The sequence below is a fragment of the Solanum stenotomum genome, chromosome 2, assembly GCF_019186545.1.
Source record: "Solanum stenotomum isolate F172 chromosome 2, ASM1918654v1, whole genome shotgun sequence".
In the NCBI taxonomy this organism is placed as follows: Eukaryota; Viridiplantae; Streptophyta; class Magnoliopsida; order Solanales; family Solanaceae; genus Solanum; species Solanum stenotomum.
Window position 1 is genome coordinate 63,174,409 of NC_064283.1, and position 15,535 is coordinate 63,189,943.

The 15,535-nt window shown below is 30.4% G+C and overlaps 4 protein-coding genes across 4 annotated transcripts in view; all 4 read left to right on the plus strand.

Moving 5' to 3' along the window:
• The window catches only part of LOC125854672 (peptidyl-prolyl cis-trans isomerase FKBP20-1), a 225,780-nt gene that overhangs the window by 20,823 nt on the left and 189,422 nt on the right, over positions 1-15,535 (plus strand). The gene's annotated exons all lie outside the window — the stretch shown is intronic.
• On the plus strand, positions 117-1,150 carry LOC125854690 (uncharacterized). The gene is made up of 2 exons (XM_049534280.1): positions 117-327; positions 823-1,150. The coding sequence occupies exons 1-2, from the start codon at positions 240-242 to the stop codon at positions 1,008-1,010; spliced, it is 276 nt and encodes a 91-aa protein (XP_049390237.1). The 5' UTR covers positions 117-239; the 3' UTR covers positions 1,011-1,150.
• LOC125854674 (uncharacterized) lies at positions 6,796-7,782 on the plus strand. Its single transcript, XM_049534261.1, has 2 exons — positions 6,796-6,928; positions 7,394-7,782. The coding sequence occupies exons 1-2, from the start codon at positions 6,862-6,864 to the stop codon at positions 7,717-7,719; spliced, it is 393 nt and encodes a 130-aa protein (XP_049390218.1). The 5' UTR covers positions 6,796-6,861; the 3' UTR covers positions 7,720-7,782.
• LOC125854676 (uncharacterized) lies at positions 12,417-14,039 on the plus strand. The gene is made up of 2 exons (XM_049534263.1): positions 12,417-12,548; positions 13,609-14,039. Exons 1-2 carry the CDS (start codon positions 12,488-12,490, stop codon positions 13,935-13,937), a joined length of 390 nt encoding a protein of 129 aa, XP_049390220.1. The 5' UTR covers positions 12,417-12,487; the 3' UTR covers positions 13,938-14,039.

Consider the following 15,535-nt stretch of genomic DNA (forward strand, 5'->3'; position numbering starts at 1 on the left):
CATTATATCAAATTGACAGTCAAAACCGTCCACGTTCACATATGAATATATTGTATAGGAAAGATAGGAATAATGTGAAGACTAATTATATAATAAGGCCCCCTTGTTATACAACTTGTATCATTCTCCAACTATATCATATTTCAAATAGAAAGTATGCATTGAACTTTTCAATATTTAATCTCTTATATAAAGCTCATTTGATATAAAGGAGATAATAGCTAAGGAGAAAAGAAAAGATGGCTGAGTTCATTGAAGATACAAATACAAAGAACAAGAATGAAGATCCATCCATAAGCCTTGTTTCTGATGGAAAATCTTCTAATGGTAAGAGTTGAATATATCTAAACCTTACTTTTCGTAGTCTTAAATATGTCAGGTAGAAACATTATTTTCTAATGACTGAGTTCACTTTATATATATAATATTTTTTTTAAAGCCAACATTTAGGTTGTGGACCTAAGGTGTGGGGGATTAGGCTTCAATTTTCATTATAGAGACACTATAGTGTTGTTTTGTGTTGAAATGATCAATCTCATCAAAAGATTTAGATTGTGAATATTTTTTCGAGGAAACATCTCATATATAATGTATTTACTTTAGTATATCGTCAACAAGCTCTTTTTATGCTATTGTTTTAAAATTATATTGAAGTATATGGTCATTTCATATATTATTTTTATCTTGATTTTTAATTATGTCATACTTTCATGATATCATCAAAAAGTTTAAATGGTTAAAGATAACGCACTTTTATTTATTTAATAATTAATTACATCATCAACAAAACATTTTCTTAATTTATGTGTTCAATTTTTTCAGAACCATCAAAAAATGACCAAGTAGTAGAAACACAACCAGAAAATAGTACACAAAATCAAGAAAAAGAAAATATTATTGCTCAACAAGGACAAGAAGAAGAGGAGGAGATGAATGCTAATGATGAGGAAAGAGCAAATTTTTCAACACCTCCAGGAAAAAGATCAGCTCCTAAACCTAAGACGGGTTGAAATTAATTAAGTCTTTGGGAATTCCAATATTGTTATAATTATTTCTAGAAACCTAGCTGTTTTCTAGGTTTTTTTTTTTTTGGTTTGTTCTTCTCATTTTTAATATTGTAATTTGTAATGGTTAATTCTTCTTGGTTCTTTGTTTGTTTTGCTCATTTTTTAATAATGTAATGGTTAATCTGTTTTAAAAAGAATGTCATAAGAAATAATTTGATTTTAAAATTCTTTAGTTCAAAATTAGAAGGTTTAAAAATTCCTATCATTTTCTTAAATTTTAATCTTGGTTAGTCATACTTCTTCTTAATGTTTATAGGTCCGCCTTCCACTATTAAAAACAAGTAAAAACTCGAGGGTAAAAATTGACAGTTGATCTCAATTTTTTTATTAGAATTGATACAAAATTGATGTGATCGAATTTAGTGAACCGACAAACTTCATCAATTCTAACTGAGGGATGTCCGTGGATTCAATTAAATTCTATTTGCCCAATTTTTATTTAAAAGTTGTTCAATTAAAATTTTAAAAATGAGTTTTTATATAAATTTATGGGTCAAGTTTTACACTTAAAAAAGAGTTGAAATAAAAATTTGAAATTTAATATTGATTTTTTTTTTCCAGATTTCATAAACAAATTTGAAATCAAATCTGAAATTGGAATCCGAAATCATATAGCCAAAAACCTATTTAGGGTGTGTTCTATAAATTATTTTCCAAGTTCTCCATGTTCGATTGACAAAATTTTGAAAAATATTTTTTCTAGAAATCACGAGTACCTTAAATATGACAAAAATGATTTTCTTAGAGAAGTAGGGAAACAAGTTTTATAAGTGATATATTACATTTGATTACGTCTTCTTCATCTTTCAACACACCTCATTACGGTTGGTTATAAATTTCCAAATTTTTTTGACAAGTCATTTTGGGTAAGTAATTCACCATGCATTTGGCCATAGATTTTAGAAGAAATATTTGAATTTTTAAAAAAATGATTTATACTCACAAGTTTGTATTGTTATTTTATAATGAAAATGTTCGGTAAGAAGCCATAACAACGAATATAATTAATATAAATTTGAAAAAAGAGGAAGAAAACAAAAAAAAAGTCTCATTGATCTGTATACAAAAAAACTACTTGTAATTGAAAGTGACTTCACCTCTATCTTGGCAGTAACCTCCATCCCCTCCACCCCAAACCCCTACGCAACATCAACCTCCAATAATATTTGTCTAGATTATATATAAATTTTTTTAAGATAATATTTTTACTTATATATCAAACTACGTAAGTAAATAAATAAGAAACTAACTTATTTTTAAAAATATTTTTCATAAAAAATACTTTTCGCAGTACCTAAAACACCCTATAATACCTTCTTATACGTCAAACATGACATGTTGACCAGACGTGTGTTTATTCCCTCTTGTAATATAGTTGAATATAAAATTTGTCAAATTGTATCAAATTGGTAGTACTCAAGAATATGTCTACGTTCACACATGAATTTTATACAATTTAAAATATAAATATTATCTTCAATTCCAACTTGTACATAGGAAAGATAAATAGGCCCCTTGTATATATAAATAATAAATATTACTTCCTCCGTCCCATTTTTATGTGACACTTTTTGAATTTCGAGATTCAAACAAATCTATATTTGACCTTAAGTTTTTCATGGATCTTTTAAATATTTTGAATTATCAATTAATGTAACTTATAGTTCTTTTTACGTAGTTTACAAATATATATATTTCATTTTAAAAAATTGAAGATTTCGTGCGTAAATTTCTGATCAAACTTAAATTGTTTGACTTTCGAAAAACGAAAAATATCATATAAATTGAGACAGAGGAGTAATGATTTACAAACTAACAACTTGTAACGTTCTCAACTAGATTATAATTTAAATAAAAAAGTATAGTTATTAATATTGAACCTTTCAACATTATTCTCTTATAAATCCCATTTGATCCATGAGAGATAATAGCTAAGGAAAAAGAAAAAAAATGGCTAATTTCTTCATAGATATAAAGAAGAAGATTCAAGATTTGTTTGTATACATTGTTTCTTGTGGAAAATCTTTTAAAGGTAAGATTACTTAGAGATAACACATTTTTTATTCGTTTAATTAAAACGTTTTTAACATTATTTTTTTAAAATAATAATATGATTGTGATGTACCAAAAAAAAATAAAATGCAGAAGGAGAAGAGAATGATGTTGATGGTGGAAAAGAAGCAATTGTTTCAAAACCTCCAGGCCAAAGACCAGCTCCTCCGCCTCAGACTAGTCGATAATAATTAATGTTGTGATTATTATTTAAAAAAACTCTATTGTTTTCAGGTCGAAAATAATTAATGTTATGATATTATTTAAGATTGTAATTCTTAATCTGTTTTAAAAAAGAACAATTTAATTGTGCTACATTTATTTGTATAATTACACCCTTTTATCAATTAGTAATCGATGTGTGACTTTGTTTATACACATATATACAACTATTTGTGAATATTTCCAATTGGAAAGAGATACCATTATTATGTGAATATTATATCAACGAGTAGCTAGTAGGTATAATGACTAGAAATTAATAATTTCTCATATGGTTCTCAAGGTCTGTTTATCTCGAAATTCCACCACAAATTCATGAAATATTCATAAAGAGATCAAATTCAAATCATCATAATTTGAGAAATATGCCACTAACAGCCCTCAAATTATGAAGATCAAATCCAAATCATCTTAGTTTGAGAAATACGTCACGACCCTCAAATTATGAAAATCAAGTTCAAATCATCCAAATTTGAGAAATATGCCACTAACGACCCTTGAATCATGGATAAATCTTATGAGAGAAGAATCAAGGGGGAAATAAAATTGTACCCGCAATATTTATCAATAAAGTTATGTTTCTTCATAAAAAGAAAAAGAAAAAGAAAAGGTCTGTTTTAATAAAAGGTTATTATTGAACCTTTTAATTCTTAATCTCCATATAAAGATCTTTTTTTTTTAATCCGTTAGACGAGATGTCTAGGGCTATAAAACTCATTTTGGTCCTTTGGTGCTTGGAAAAAATACCAAGAAATTAAAGAAAGAAAGATGGCTAATTTCTTCACATGTACAAAGAACAAGATTCAAGATCTATTTGTATATCATGTATATAGGGATACATGAAGGAGTCTCCCAGAGTAACAGAATGTTTCTTATCCTACGCCAGCAAGTGTAGTTTTCGGGCATTCATATAATCTAAACTCATACTCTCTTGGTTCATAGTAAGGCTGGGCACCGGAACGGGTTGTACCGGTACCATTCTGGTCTGTTCCGGTACCATTCCGGTTCGTTTCGGTTCGGTAGTATTCGGGACGGGATGGGATACGTTGAACCGGTACACGGAACGGAACGGTATCATGATTTGGTACCGGTATACCGGTACCGGTTCATTCCGGTTCCGTTCCGATCCGTTCCGGTCCGGTCCGGTCCCGGTAAATCATTTTTAATTAAAGTAAAAAATAATATTTTTTTCATTATTTACTTTTATTAGCATTCTTTTTTGTTTATTTAATTATTTAAAAATTACAAACTTAAGTTATTTAACTTACAAGTTATAAGTATAACTTAATAACTTATAAACTTCAAAAGATTCAAATCTTTAAAACTTATAACATAACTACATAAGCTGAAAAACTAAAAAAAAAAGTTTATTAAACTTAACTTACAAACTTATATATGTAAAAAATAAAAAAAAATATCTTTAAAATAAACTTAAGTAAAATTATTATAAATTTTAAAACTTAAATACTATAAACGAATATAACTTAGAAAAATAAAAAAAACATTCGTATTTTCGTAGTTCAAAATAACTCAAAAAATAATTATTATTTTTTGAAATAGCTATATGTGCCGTCCCGTTTATCCCATCCCGTTCCATTCCGGTCCGTCCCGGTTCTATCCCGGTATATAGTGGGACGGGACGGAACTGAGCCTCCATCCCGGTAGTTCCGGTCCGGTTCATCCCGGTACAGGTCAACAACCCGGTCAAACCGTCCCGTTCCGGTCCAGTACCGGTTCGTTCCGGTCCGGTGGTCCCATTCCGGTCCGGTGCCCAGCCTTAGTTCATAGAGCATGAATCAAAATCATAAGTTTATAAACATTATGCATGCAATGAGATTTTGGCTTAAACCATAGTTTATGTCTAGAGCTGTCAAAAAGGGTCGGTCCAGCCCTATTCGGTTCAAGCTTCGCGGCCTAAGGAATTTGAAGGGCTAGGGAGGGCCAGCCCTTCATTTGGAAGGGCCTGAAATTGAAAATGCTCAACCCAACCCAACCTTAGAAGGCTGAGGGCTGGGGTGGGCTAGCCCTTTATTTTTCTTTTCAAAATTATAATTCTATAACATCAAGAAAATGAGAAGATTATCAAATCAAATATGACAAACAATGGTGCTGTTTCAGTAACACTAGTAAAAAATCTAGTGTAATTAGTCTGTATCTCGCATATCATATACGCGAGCGAGATAAGAGAGTGACAAGAAAGATGGGAGGGAGGCAAGGGCGCGAGATTTGTCTATGTATCTTAGATACATGTGAATCTACTTGGATATAGTTTATCTAGAACAAATTAACCTAATTTTGAGTCCATATATTCCGAGATACATGTATCTGGACATACTAAAATCTGTTAAGATTCATAATATTACAACATAACATGTATTTAAGTAATTACATTATATACTAGTGAGATTATTGCAAGTTACCCTTAAATAAAAAGTTTTGGCCCATGGGCCGACCCCGATCAAGCCTCAAGGGCCAAGGGCTTATATGGGCCGAGCTTGTAAGTCTTAGTTTTAAATGAGCTTGAAAAATCATATCTCAACCTTACCCCAATAACAAGTTGGGTGGGTCAGCCCCATGGGCTATAAGCCTATTTTGACGGTTCTATTTATGTCTAATATTGAGGAGCCTTAGCTCAAATTATAGTTCATAAATCATATTGAGGAATCTTAACTCAAATTATAATTCATAAATCATAATGTAAAGTTTTGACTTAAATCAAATAGGTGTCTCTTTTATATGCAAGTTCCTTGAAAGAAATCATAAAAATCTTCTTTGAAGGAAAAATCATGAAAATGTTTTATAAATAATGCATACTTTTCATCCATAAACATATAGCTCATGAAAATCAAATGATTATGAGTATAAACGAATAACTCATAGGAGTTAATGAGTTCAAATTAAATATACATGAACGTGCATAATTGAACAAGCATAAACGAATAACACATATAGAATTAGCCTTACGTATCTTAATCACTCCAATTAATTGAAATCCTAGCATTAATAAAAAAAACTCTGAAAAATAGGACAAACAAATTAAAAAGAGAAAGTAATATTCTTAGGTACTAAACACACAAAAAAAAAAATCAACTTATTTTTTAAAAAGTATTATTTTCTAATTTTTTTAAATTTTTTTTTTTTTCCTTCGTATCAAGTCTACCCAAAACATGTTGACTTCTTATGATAGTTGAATAGACCAACATAAATTAGTCAAAATTGTATCAAATTGGTAGTAAAAAGATCTACGTTCACACATGAATATGGTACAATTGAAAATCTAAATATTACTCTCATTTCAGACTTATACATATGAAATATCGAAAGACTCGTGTGAACGCTAATTATATAAAGGCCCCCTTGTATAAAATAATGATTTACTAACTAATCCACTTGTATAATTCTCCAACTATATATTATATTTTAAGGAAAAAGTGTCTATTGAACCTTTCAACATTTATAATCTCTTACAAAGCTTATTTTATCTAATTAAGGGAGCTAATAGCAAGGGGTAAAAAGCAAGATGGCCAATTTCATCAAAGATAAGAAGAACAAGGATCAAGATATATTGAAAAACCTTGCTTCTAATGGTAAGAGTAATTAAAAACTATTATGTCTAGCAAGTCTTTTTGTGTGCATGTCTGTTTTCTTCTTCTCAGATGCTACATATATAACGACTCTTTAACTTATTCCTTAGATGAATAATTTATCGTATTTTGTACTTTGACTCTCTTTCTTAATTTTCATAAAGCGAGACTCATTTTTATTTTTTTTAAAAAAAAACCTATTATATGTGTGTATTTTCAAGCTACGGATTAAAATAGTAAACTGACCCTTAAAATAGACATAGGCAATAAGTTGAATCTCATGCTATCTACATATACTCATTTCACCATATTATTGTCGTTGATATTAATTGTTGGGCTAAAATAGCATAACTTTTAATATATTCTTTATATATGGGCTTAAACTATTAGGGACAACACATTTGTATAATGTTTCCATGATTTTCTTGAAATAATTTTGATATATATAAGTATGTTCAATCTTGCCAGAAAATGACCAAGGGCTAGCAAGAAATGTACCACTAGGAGATGACTTGGGACTAATAATAATACATGTGCCAAAACAAGACCAAGCTGAGCCAAAAAGTGATGTACAAGATCAAGAACATATAGTAGTAAATGAAGATGGAAATAATACACAAAATCAAGAACAACCAGCAAATATACCACCAAGTGATGATATTGGACAAGAAGAAGAAGATGAACAAGAAGCACAAGAGAATGATGATGATAATTTTGAACTTCCAAATGGAGCAAGAGCAAAAGTTTCAAAACCTCCAAGCAAAAGACCAGCTCCACCTCCTAAGACTGGTTGAAAATAATTAATGTTGTGACTATATATTATTTCAAGAAATTCAACTTTTTTTCTTGGTTCTTAATTTGTTTATTCTGTCTTAAAAAGAATGTAATACGAAATAATTTAATTATAATTTTATTTTTAATTTAAGATAATAAGAATTTAGAAATTTATGTGTATCTTTTTAAAATTAATTAACCGACAGAGTCCATTGGAATACTCACTCCATCCCAAAATGAACTTTTTCAAATTTCATATTTCGAAAGTCAAATTACTTAAATTTTAATCAATGTTTTAAAATATGTTTTTACCATATTAATATAAGAAAAATTATACTAATTTATAATACTCTTTGTTCATTTTGAATATCAGAAGTTTAATTGTAAACAATTATATTAATTCAATTTAATTTAATTATAAAAATCAATCTAAAAATGATCTTTAGCAACAATTAATTAACGACAATAGCTCAATTGTCGCTAATATGTATTTTTAGCGACAATTAGCACTCTTTGTATATGTCCCTAAACCCTTTAGCAATATTGAATCTAATGACACTTAACTAATGCCGGTAAAAACTTTAACACTCTTTATTAATGTCTATTTATTGCCACTAAAAGTTATTTTTGTTATAGTGTGAAGGAAAGGGTAGTAAGAATAATGGGTAGACAACAATATTGATCTATATGATTCATACGTAATAACAACATATTCAATATAATCTCATCAAGTCAAGTCTGAAAAAGATAACTTATATATATAAGTCTAAATTATTTTCGATAAATCCTCGATTCAATATATATAGTAGGCGTTTGGCCATGCGATACCATATCGCGATATGGTATCGTGAGATGGAATCAGTGTTTGGACATGCGATTTTACGCTGATTCCATCTCATGATTCCATATCATGAGATGTGATTCCATCTTCTCCAAAAACCATGATATGGAATTATATGGTAATTCCATATCATGATTTGAGATATTTTAATACAAAAATTGATCCACAAGTTTATATTTTGTTAAAACAATCCCACATTTATATCTACTAATTAACCATTTATTTCATATGTAAATAAAATTTATAATCACATCATTACTTTTTAAAATTTATTATTCTCACCGACATAAAATTTATTATTCTCATCAACATATAGTCACTTTAACTCACACCAACCGATTGTTTAATATAGTTGCGGATGATATTGGCCAACAAATTGCTCAAAGTAACAATGTTGGTTCGTCTTCTCGGTCACATGATCGAGAAATGCAAGTTCAACGTGAGGAAATTGTCCGTACTATGTGGGAGGATTATATTAAAGACTAGTACACTACAATTTATGTTCAATTTTTTTTATTAAATTAAAGTTAGATGAAACAATTACTTAAGTGGAGAACAAATAGCTTTGTAATAATTTATTATGAGAACAAATAGAATGAAGAAGTCATCAATATAAAAAAAGATGAAAAGAAAAGAATAATTGCAGGCATTTTCTTTAGTGGGTACAAAAAATAATGTTATAAAAAATTAACGAGGGTTCAATTATGTATGTATCACATACTAGAAAGTGTTTAAAATTTATGATAATTGTTACGCCTCGAGCCTACACCCTGGACGTGGCTGGCACTCGGAGACCATCGTTGGCCCCAAGCGGACCCTTGGCCTGGCTTACTTAACTCAGCGGAAGACTTAACTCAACAGAATAAACTCAATGCAATAGTTTAAATGATAACATCTTAGCCAAAATGACAACTTATGTCTCAAAATAAAGTATCTGCAAATACATAGATGAGAGACTCAATACTAACTGTCTGACTTTCTATGAAGCCTCTGTAATACTGAGATAGATGTTGGGACAGACCCCACAACATTCTAATAAAGCAAAACTAGGAAAGCGAAATAACAGAGTCCTCCGGAATGCAAGGAGACTCACCACTGACTCTGGAGTGCTCAACTGGATCAACGGCGTGTAGATGCTGATCTTGGTTATCTGTGTCGGCATCATAATAAGATGCAGGCCAACTGACATCAGTACATTGAATGTACGAGTATGCGAGTTGGAAAGCTAATTAAACAACAACTTAAGCTTGAAAGGAGTACAAATGAACACTTACCTTGGCTCTGTTTAACTCATGAATAATTGAACTCAATATAAAGCAATAAGACACATGCAATATATATAAAGCTTGTAAAACAGTGTAAACAACTTAGTTCGTTAAAGATAAAGCAATAACAAACTCAATTTTACTTAAATATAAAAGTAATATAACTTTTGTGGAGATTCTCTAACCGACAATCACCACCATGAGCCTAAGTAGTGATACAACGTCTTGCCCACGCTGTCAGAACTATCCTATACTTTGCCGTCATATAGAACTCTTAACTTAGTGGATTCACTAGTCTATGCTAAAAGCATCTTAAGGAGTCATCTAAAAAGTATGATCCTTTACTACCCATGATGGCTACATGATTTATGGAGACTTGAGTTAATATGAACTCGCATCCCCATATCGGTGCTCAATACTACTCCCAAAATATACTTAGCTCATATGTTTGTAAAAACAAACCTCTTTCTTTGAATTGAGGTAATTACTCAAAACTTATCTTAAAAGCTCTCTTGGAATCGATGTTCCCTTTCTTGCTCAAATGTGAAAACATTTATAAACTCTTTGGGAATACTTAGTCCCTTTATAGCTTTTTGAGAAATGAACTCAACTCTTTACTCTTTGCTTAACTTGAAACTTGAGCCTTAAAACGAAGTTAAAACGTTTTTTAAAGACTCTTGAAAACTTTAAGAAACTTTGCTTCGACTTGCTTCTTAACTTCTAGACTTGACTCTTAACTTCTTTGACTTTGATCCTAACTTTCCTTGAATTGAATTATGGATTCAAGGTTCAGTATCTCATGTTTATGGATGATTTCATGATGTTTGAATGTACCTTAGAGTGTTGGAATCAACTAGAAAACATAGGTACATCGCTTAGGAACAAGTACGAAAAGGTGGGGAACGAATGGGGAGAACTGGCGTACCTGGCGCTCTGAGAGGCGCAGGGCGCCAGCCCTCAAACTTCAGAGAAGTCTGACTGATGCTCTGGCTGGCGCGACATGCCAGAGGCCAAACTTCAGAGAAGTTTTTGTGGCGCTCTGGCAGGCGCGACTCCCAGCCCTTTTTGCCCAACGACTTCCGACTTTTCTCTTCCGTTTTGCATCTCTAAACTCCCCTAACTTCCATAATTCTTTCCCCAAACACTTAGGATCCATTGTACCCTCAATATACAACCAATCTAACTTGAAAAAAAACCCAGAAACATGAATCAATTCACCCCCAAGCATCAACAACTCAACCAACTATAATTCTACAATTTGTTCTTCAAGAACCTCACTTCTTCAACATGTACACAACTCAAAATCAATGGATTGAAACAAGTTAGTGTGTGGGTGAACTAACCCAACAAGAAAAGATCTCACATACCTTAATAGGGATCGCCCCCGACGAATTCCACTCCAAACGCTTGACGTTCTTGGCGAAATCTTGTCTTTTCTCCCTTTCTTCTTTTCTCTCTTCTCCAAGCCCTAAGCGTATTTCTCAATTCTCCAAACTGACTAACTCATGTTTTTACCCCAATAAAACCCTAAAAAAGAATTAGGAAATTAATTAGAGAAAAGACTACTTTGCCCTTCCCTAAATCCGGATTGAGACTTCCCTCAATCCAACAGCCCAACTTTCGGAAGGCATATCTCACTCACACAATGTCGGAATTTCGCAAACTCGGTGGCGTTGGAAAGATCTCTCCAAGGGCTTTCCAACCATATCAAGAGATGCTCCTAACTCCTCCTGAGCTAGGAGTTATGACCGTTTGAAAATGGCCAAAACTCACTTTCTTAACTTAGACAAAAATTTTCAGATTTCCTTATTCTTTCCAAAAATCAATATTGTAAACTCTTTATAGTCATTTCTAGGTGCGAGATGTTACAATAAGTTTCCTTTATTAAAAAAGATATTCATAAATTAAATAATAAAATAAATTTAACATTAGATAAACCTGGAGGTAGGTCTCTGAGATTATCCCTTTTGTTTATTTGATAAGATTGAATAAATAATTTGGGTTATTTTAATTGTTTTACAACTTATGAGATTTTTATGTTTATGAGAAAATATACAACACAAAAATTTCATATAGCATGTCCAAACAAAACTTCAATTTCATCTCATGATTCCATATCATGATACCATATTATGATTCCATATCATGATACCATATCGCATGGCCAAACGGTCCCATAGTATATATATATATATATATATATATATATATATATATATATGGTCATGTGAATTAGATCCGATTAGATTAAAGAACAATAATTAATAGAAAAATCGATTACGGAACTTCTTTTCCAGTCAAAGTCAGTCGACTGCCTTACTCAGAAGAAATTTGCTTATTTGAATATTTTCGTAGCAACACGCTGTCACGTTTACATATATTTTTTGAATATTAATTATCTTTTTTATTTATATCTTAAAATATAGTTTTTTATTAATTAAATATTTATTCTATCTATATGTCATTACCCTATAATTGATGTATTATAGTCTTGAACGGCTAAAATAATAATTATTTTAAAAAATTATGACAGATAATTTGAGACACTGAGAAAGTAGTTGAAAGTACAACTAATAATTGACCAAAATTATTCTCCTATAAATTAAAGCTCATTGGTCCTATTGAGAAAATTCACAACACACAGAAAAATAAAGTCAGCTTTAGCTAATTCAGTGCAGAGAAATGAAGAGTAAGATTAGAGTTTTATTTGAATCATTTATATCATGTGGAAAACCTTCTAAAGGTATGTTGGAACATATTGAAGGTTATAATCTTTTAATTTCAACAGCTTAATTCAATGTTCTATTTTCTTAAGTAGGAATTTTCAACGAAAAAAGTGCTCTCTAAATCAAGCTTCTTTTACTTAGAGAAATATTTATATTGCTTATATTCAAGAGTGAAAAAGTTTATCCAAATTGGATTTGGCTCCCCTCCGATACAAGATCTCTTCATTTCTTCAAGTATGCTCTTATAATTTTGACATGTGTTCATTATTAGAAATAAAGTTTTCTCTATCACAAATTAGTAGAAAATTTATGCTATAAAATATGATTTTTAATGTTCATTCATTTTTCCATCGAATCAACTCAATACTTGTACCAGAGGGGAGCCAAATCCGTTTAAATTTACCTCTGAAGTATTTGATTTGTCATGTATTTACCATTTAGTCCATGAATGCTCGATGAACTTAATTTCTCTCTTATTTGTCCCTCTTTCTGATGGTTATCTAGCTTAGCTCAGACAATTGTCACTGTGAACTTGAAGTTTAGTGACGGAGTCAAAAATTTTACTAAAGAGTGTTAAATATAAAAAAGAAATAAATATACATTAAAAATAACATAAGAAATATATATGCAATAATTTGAACAATTACTCTGAATTGAATTGTCTTAAATGTTAGGTGCAGAGGTCTGTCTTATTATGAATTAATTTGTCTTAAATGATAGGTGGGGTTATATTTTAAACTTTTTCTCTCTAGAAAAATAATCATGAATTGACGTGTCAGTAAGATTCACATAGCTATTCCAACTTGTTTGAGATTGAAAAGTAATAATATTAGTAATGAGAGGAGCCACCTTGAGCGAAGTATAATCCAATACATACCTTTTTTTTTTCTTGGGAAAATTACATGGTGTTTAGAAATTAAAATTTTAACTATTGTGAATGTATAGCTAATTTTACATACCTTTCGTTAAATTCCTGATTTTGTCGGATCGACGGTAGTATACACTAACATAGTAACACTAGTACTATATTGTGAAACTCATTTTGATATATACTTTCTTCAAACTCGTCTAAACCAGGAAATGACAAAGACCAAGAACCAGTTCCTCTAGATGAATCCACAATAGATGAACAAGGACAAAGACAAGAACTAGAACAAGAACATCAAGATAAACCAAAAGATTATGCACAAAGACAAGGATTACTAGTGAAAGATGAACAAAAAAATGCACAATTAGGGCAAATGGTGGAAAATGCAAAAGTAGAACAAGTAGAAAGGGTGTTTGTAATGGAATCTAGAGTAAAAATAACAACATATAGAAACATTGGAACAACTTCACAACAAGCAAAACGTTCACGCCAACGACCACCTCCTGGTTTTAAGACCGGCAGCAGGGATCTTATGTGAAAATTCAATGTCGTCTCGTTTGTTGTTACGTATTATTTCATAATGTATTATATTATTATGTTGTATTGTATTGTTTTGATATGAATATACAATAATTTGATATATTGTATTGTTTCTCGGCGTCATTATACATAATGTTAGACATCCACAATTTGAAGGATAAACATATAAGGACTAGTGGCAATAAATTTTCCTATCTGTTGCTACAAATATATTTAGTGGCAGTTGAGTTGAGTCGCTAAAGCCTTTATAAGCGGCATTTATACAGTGTTGGTTATAAATATACATATTTATTATTATTGTCGCTGATTATAATATAGCGACAATTAGGGGTAGTTTAGTTGGGAACAAGCTATCTCATAATTAATTATCCCCAAATAAGTTATTCCAAAATAAGTTGTTATTAATTCCACCATGTATATGAGATCTCATCACTAAGGTATAACTGGTGAGATAAATAATCTAAGGATTACCTAATACTTTCAACCAAACACAAGATAAAATAATCATGCATTTTATCCTGAGATTATTATACTTTATACCTCACACAAAACAACTTCTTATTTGTTGCTGCTAAATCCTTTATTTGTTGTAGTAAAGTACAATATAGAACTATCGTAAAAAGTACGGTAAAGGACAAAATACTATTGACAATCATAAACAGAGTCAAAATGAAGGGAAAAATATAAGGTAATGTCCGAATTACTCCAAATCGATCGTTAGATAAAATGCAACCTTTTCAATATTATATATATAAATCAAAATAAACATTAAATTTAGCCTTCTATCACAACCAAATATATCGAAAATAATTAACCACCCAAACAACCTGTAATTAGTGTTTCTTATTTGCTTGGTCAAGTATTTGTCCTGGTCATTCTTTAATCATAGTTGGGGCAGTTAATAGGTGAATGGATATATAAAAGAAATAAAATATAAAGAACATGTGAAAGAAATAATAACCACTACCTTCTTGACTTTATAGCCACTAATTGATAATAATAAAGAAAGCATAAATTAGAGAACTAAATACTATGATCATCACATAATTTGTAATCTATATATACTCTATAACAATAAAATAATACAAAAATATAAAAGTCAAAAAGAAAATTGAGTTATAAACCTCAAAACTTCCTTTTAATTGAGTTCTAATGATTCCAAGGGAAAATTAGATTGGGTGTGAATTAATATGCCAGGTAACATTCAAGCTATTTGTGCGATAAATCTATCTATATATATGTGTATTTTCTCTCAACGATAGTCATTTCAGATATATCATCAATAAAGCAAAAAAAGGACAGACAGAAAGTGCGCCTTGAAAAAGATCAATCTATTATTTCTAAAATAACTTTTGTTAAATGATCTTTTCACATGAAAACTGTCGAATCACTAAGACCAACTTTCGTTTTTGTTCTCCATTTTAATATTAAAATGGACAATTCTCTAACAACGAGTAAAGTAGAGAAAAAGATTAGGTGGGAATTCCATTTCCAGTAAAAGTTACTGTTTTACTAAGTGGAGGTTCAATGCAGAGCACACCTTCATTATGCATAGTAGTCTTCCTTCAACTGATAGACTCTCTTGGTTAATATTAA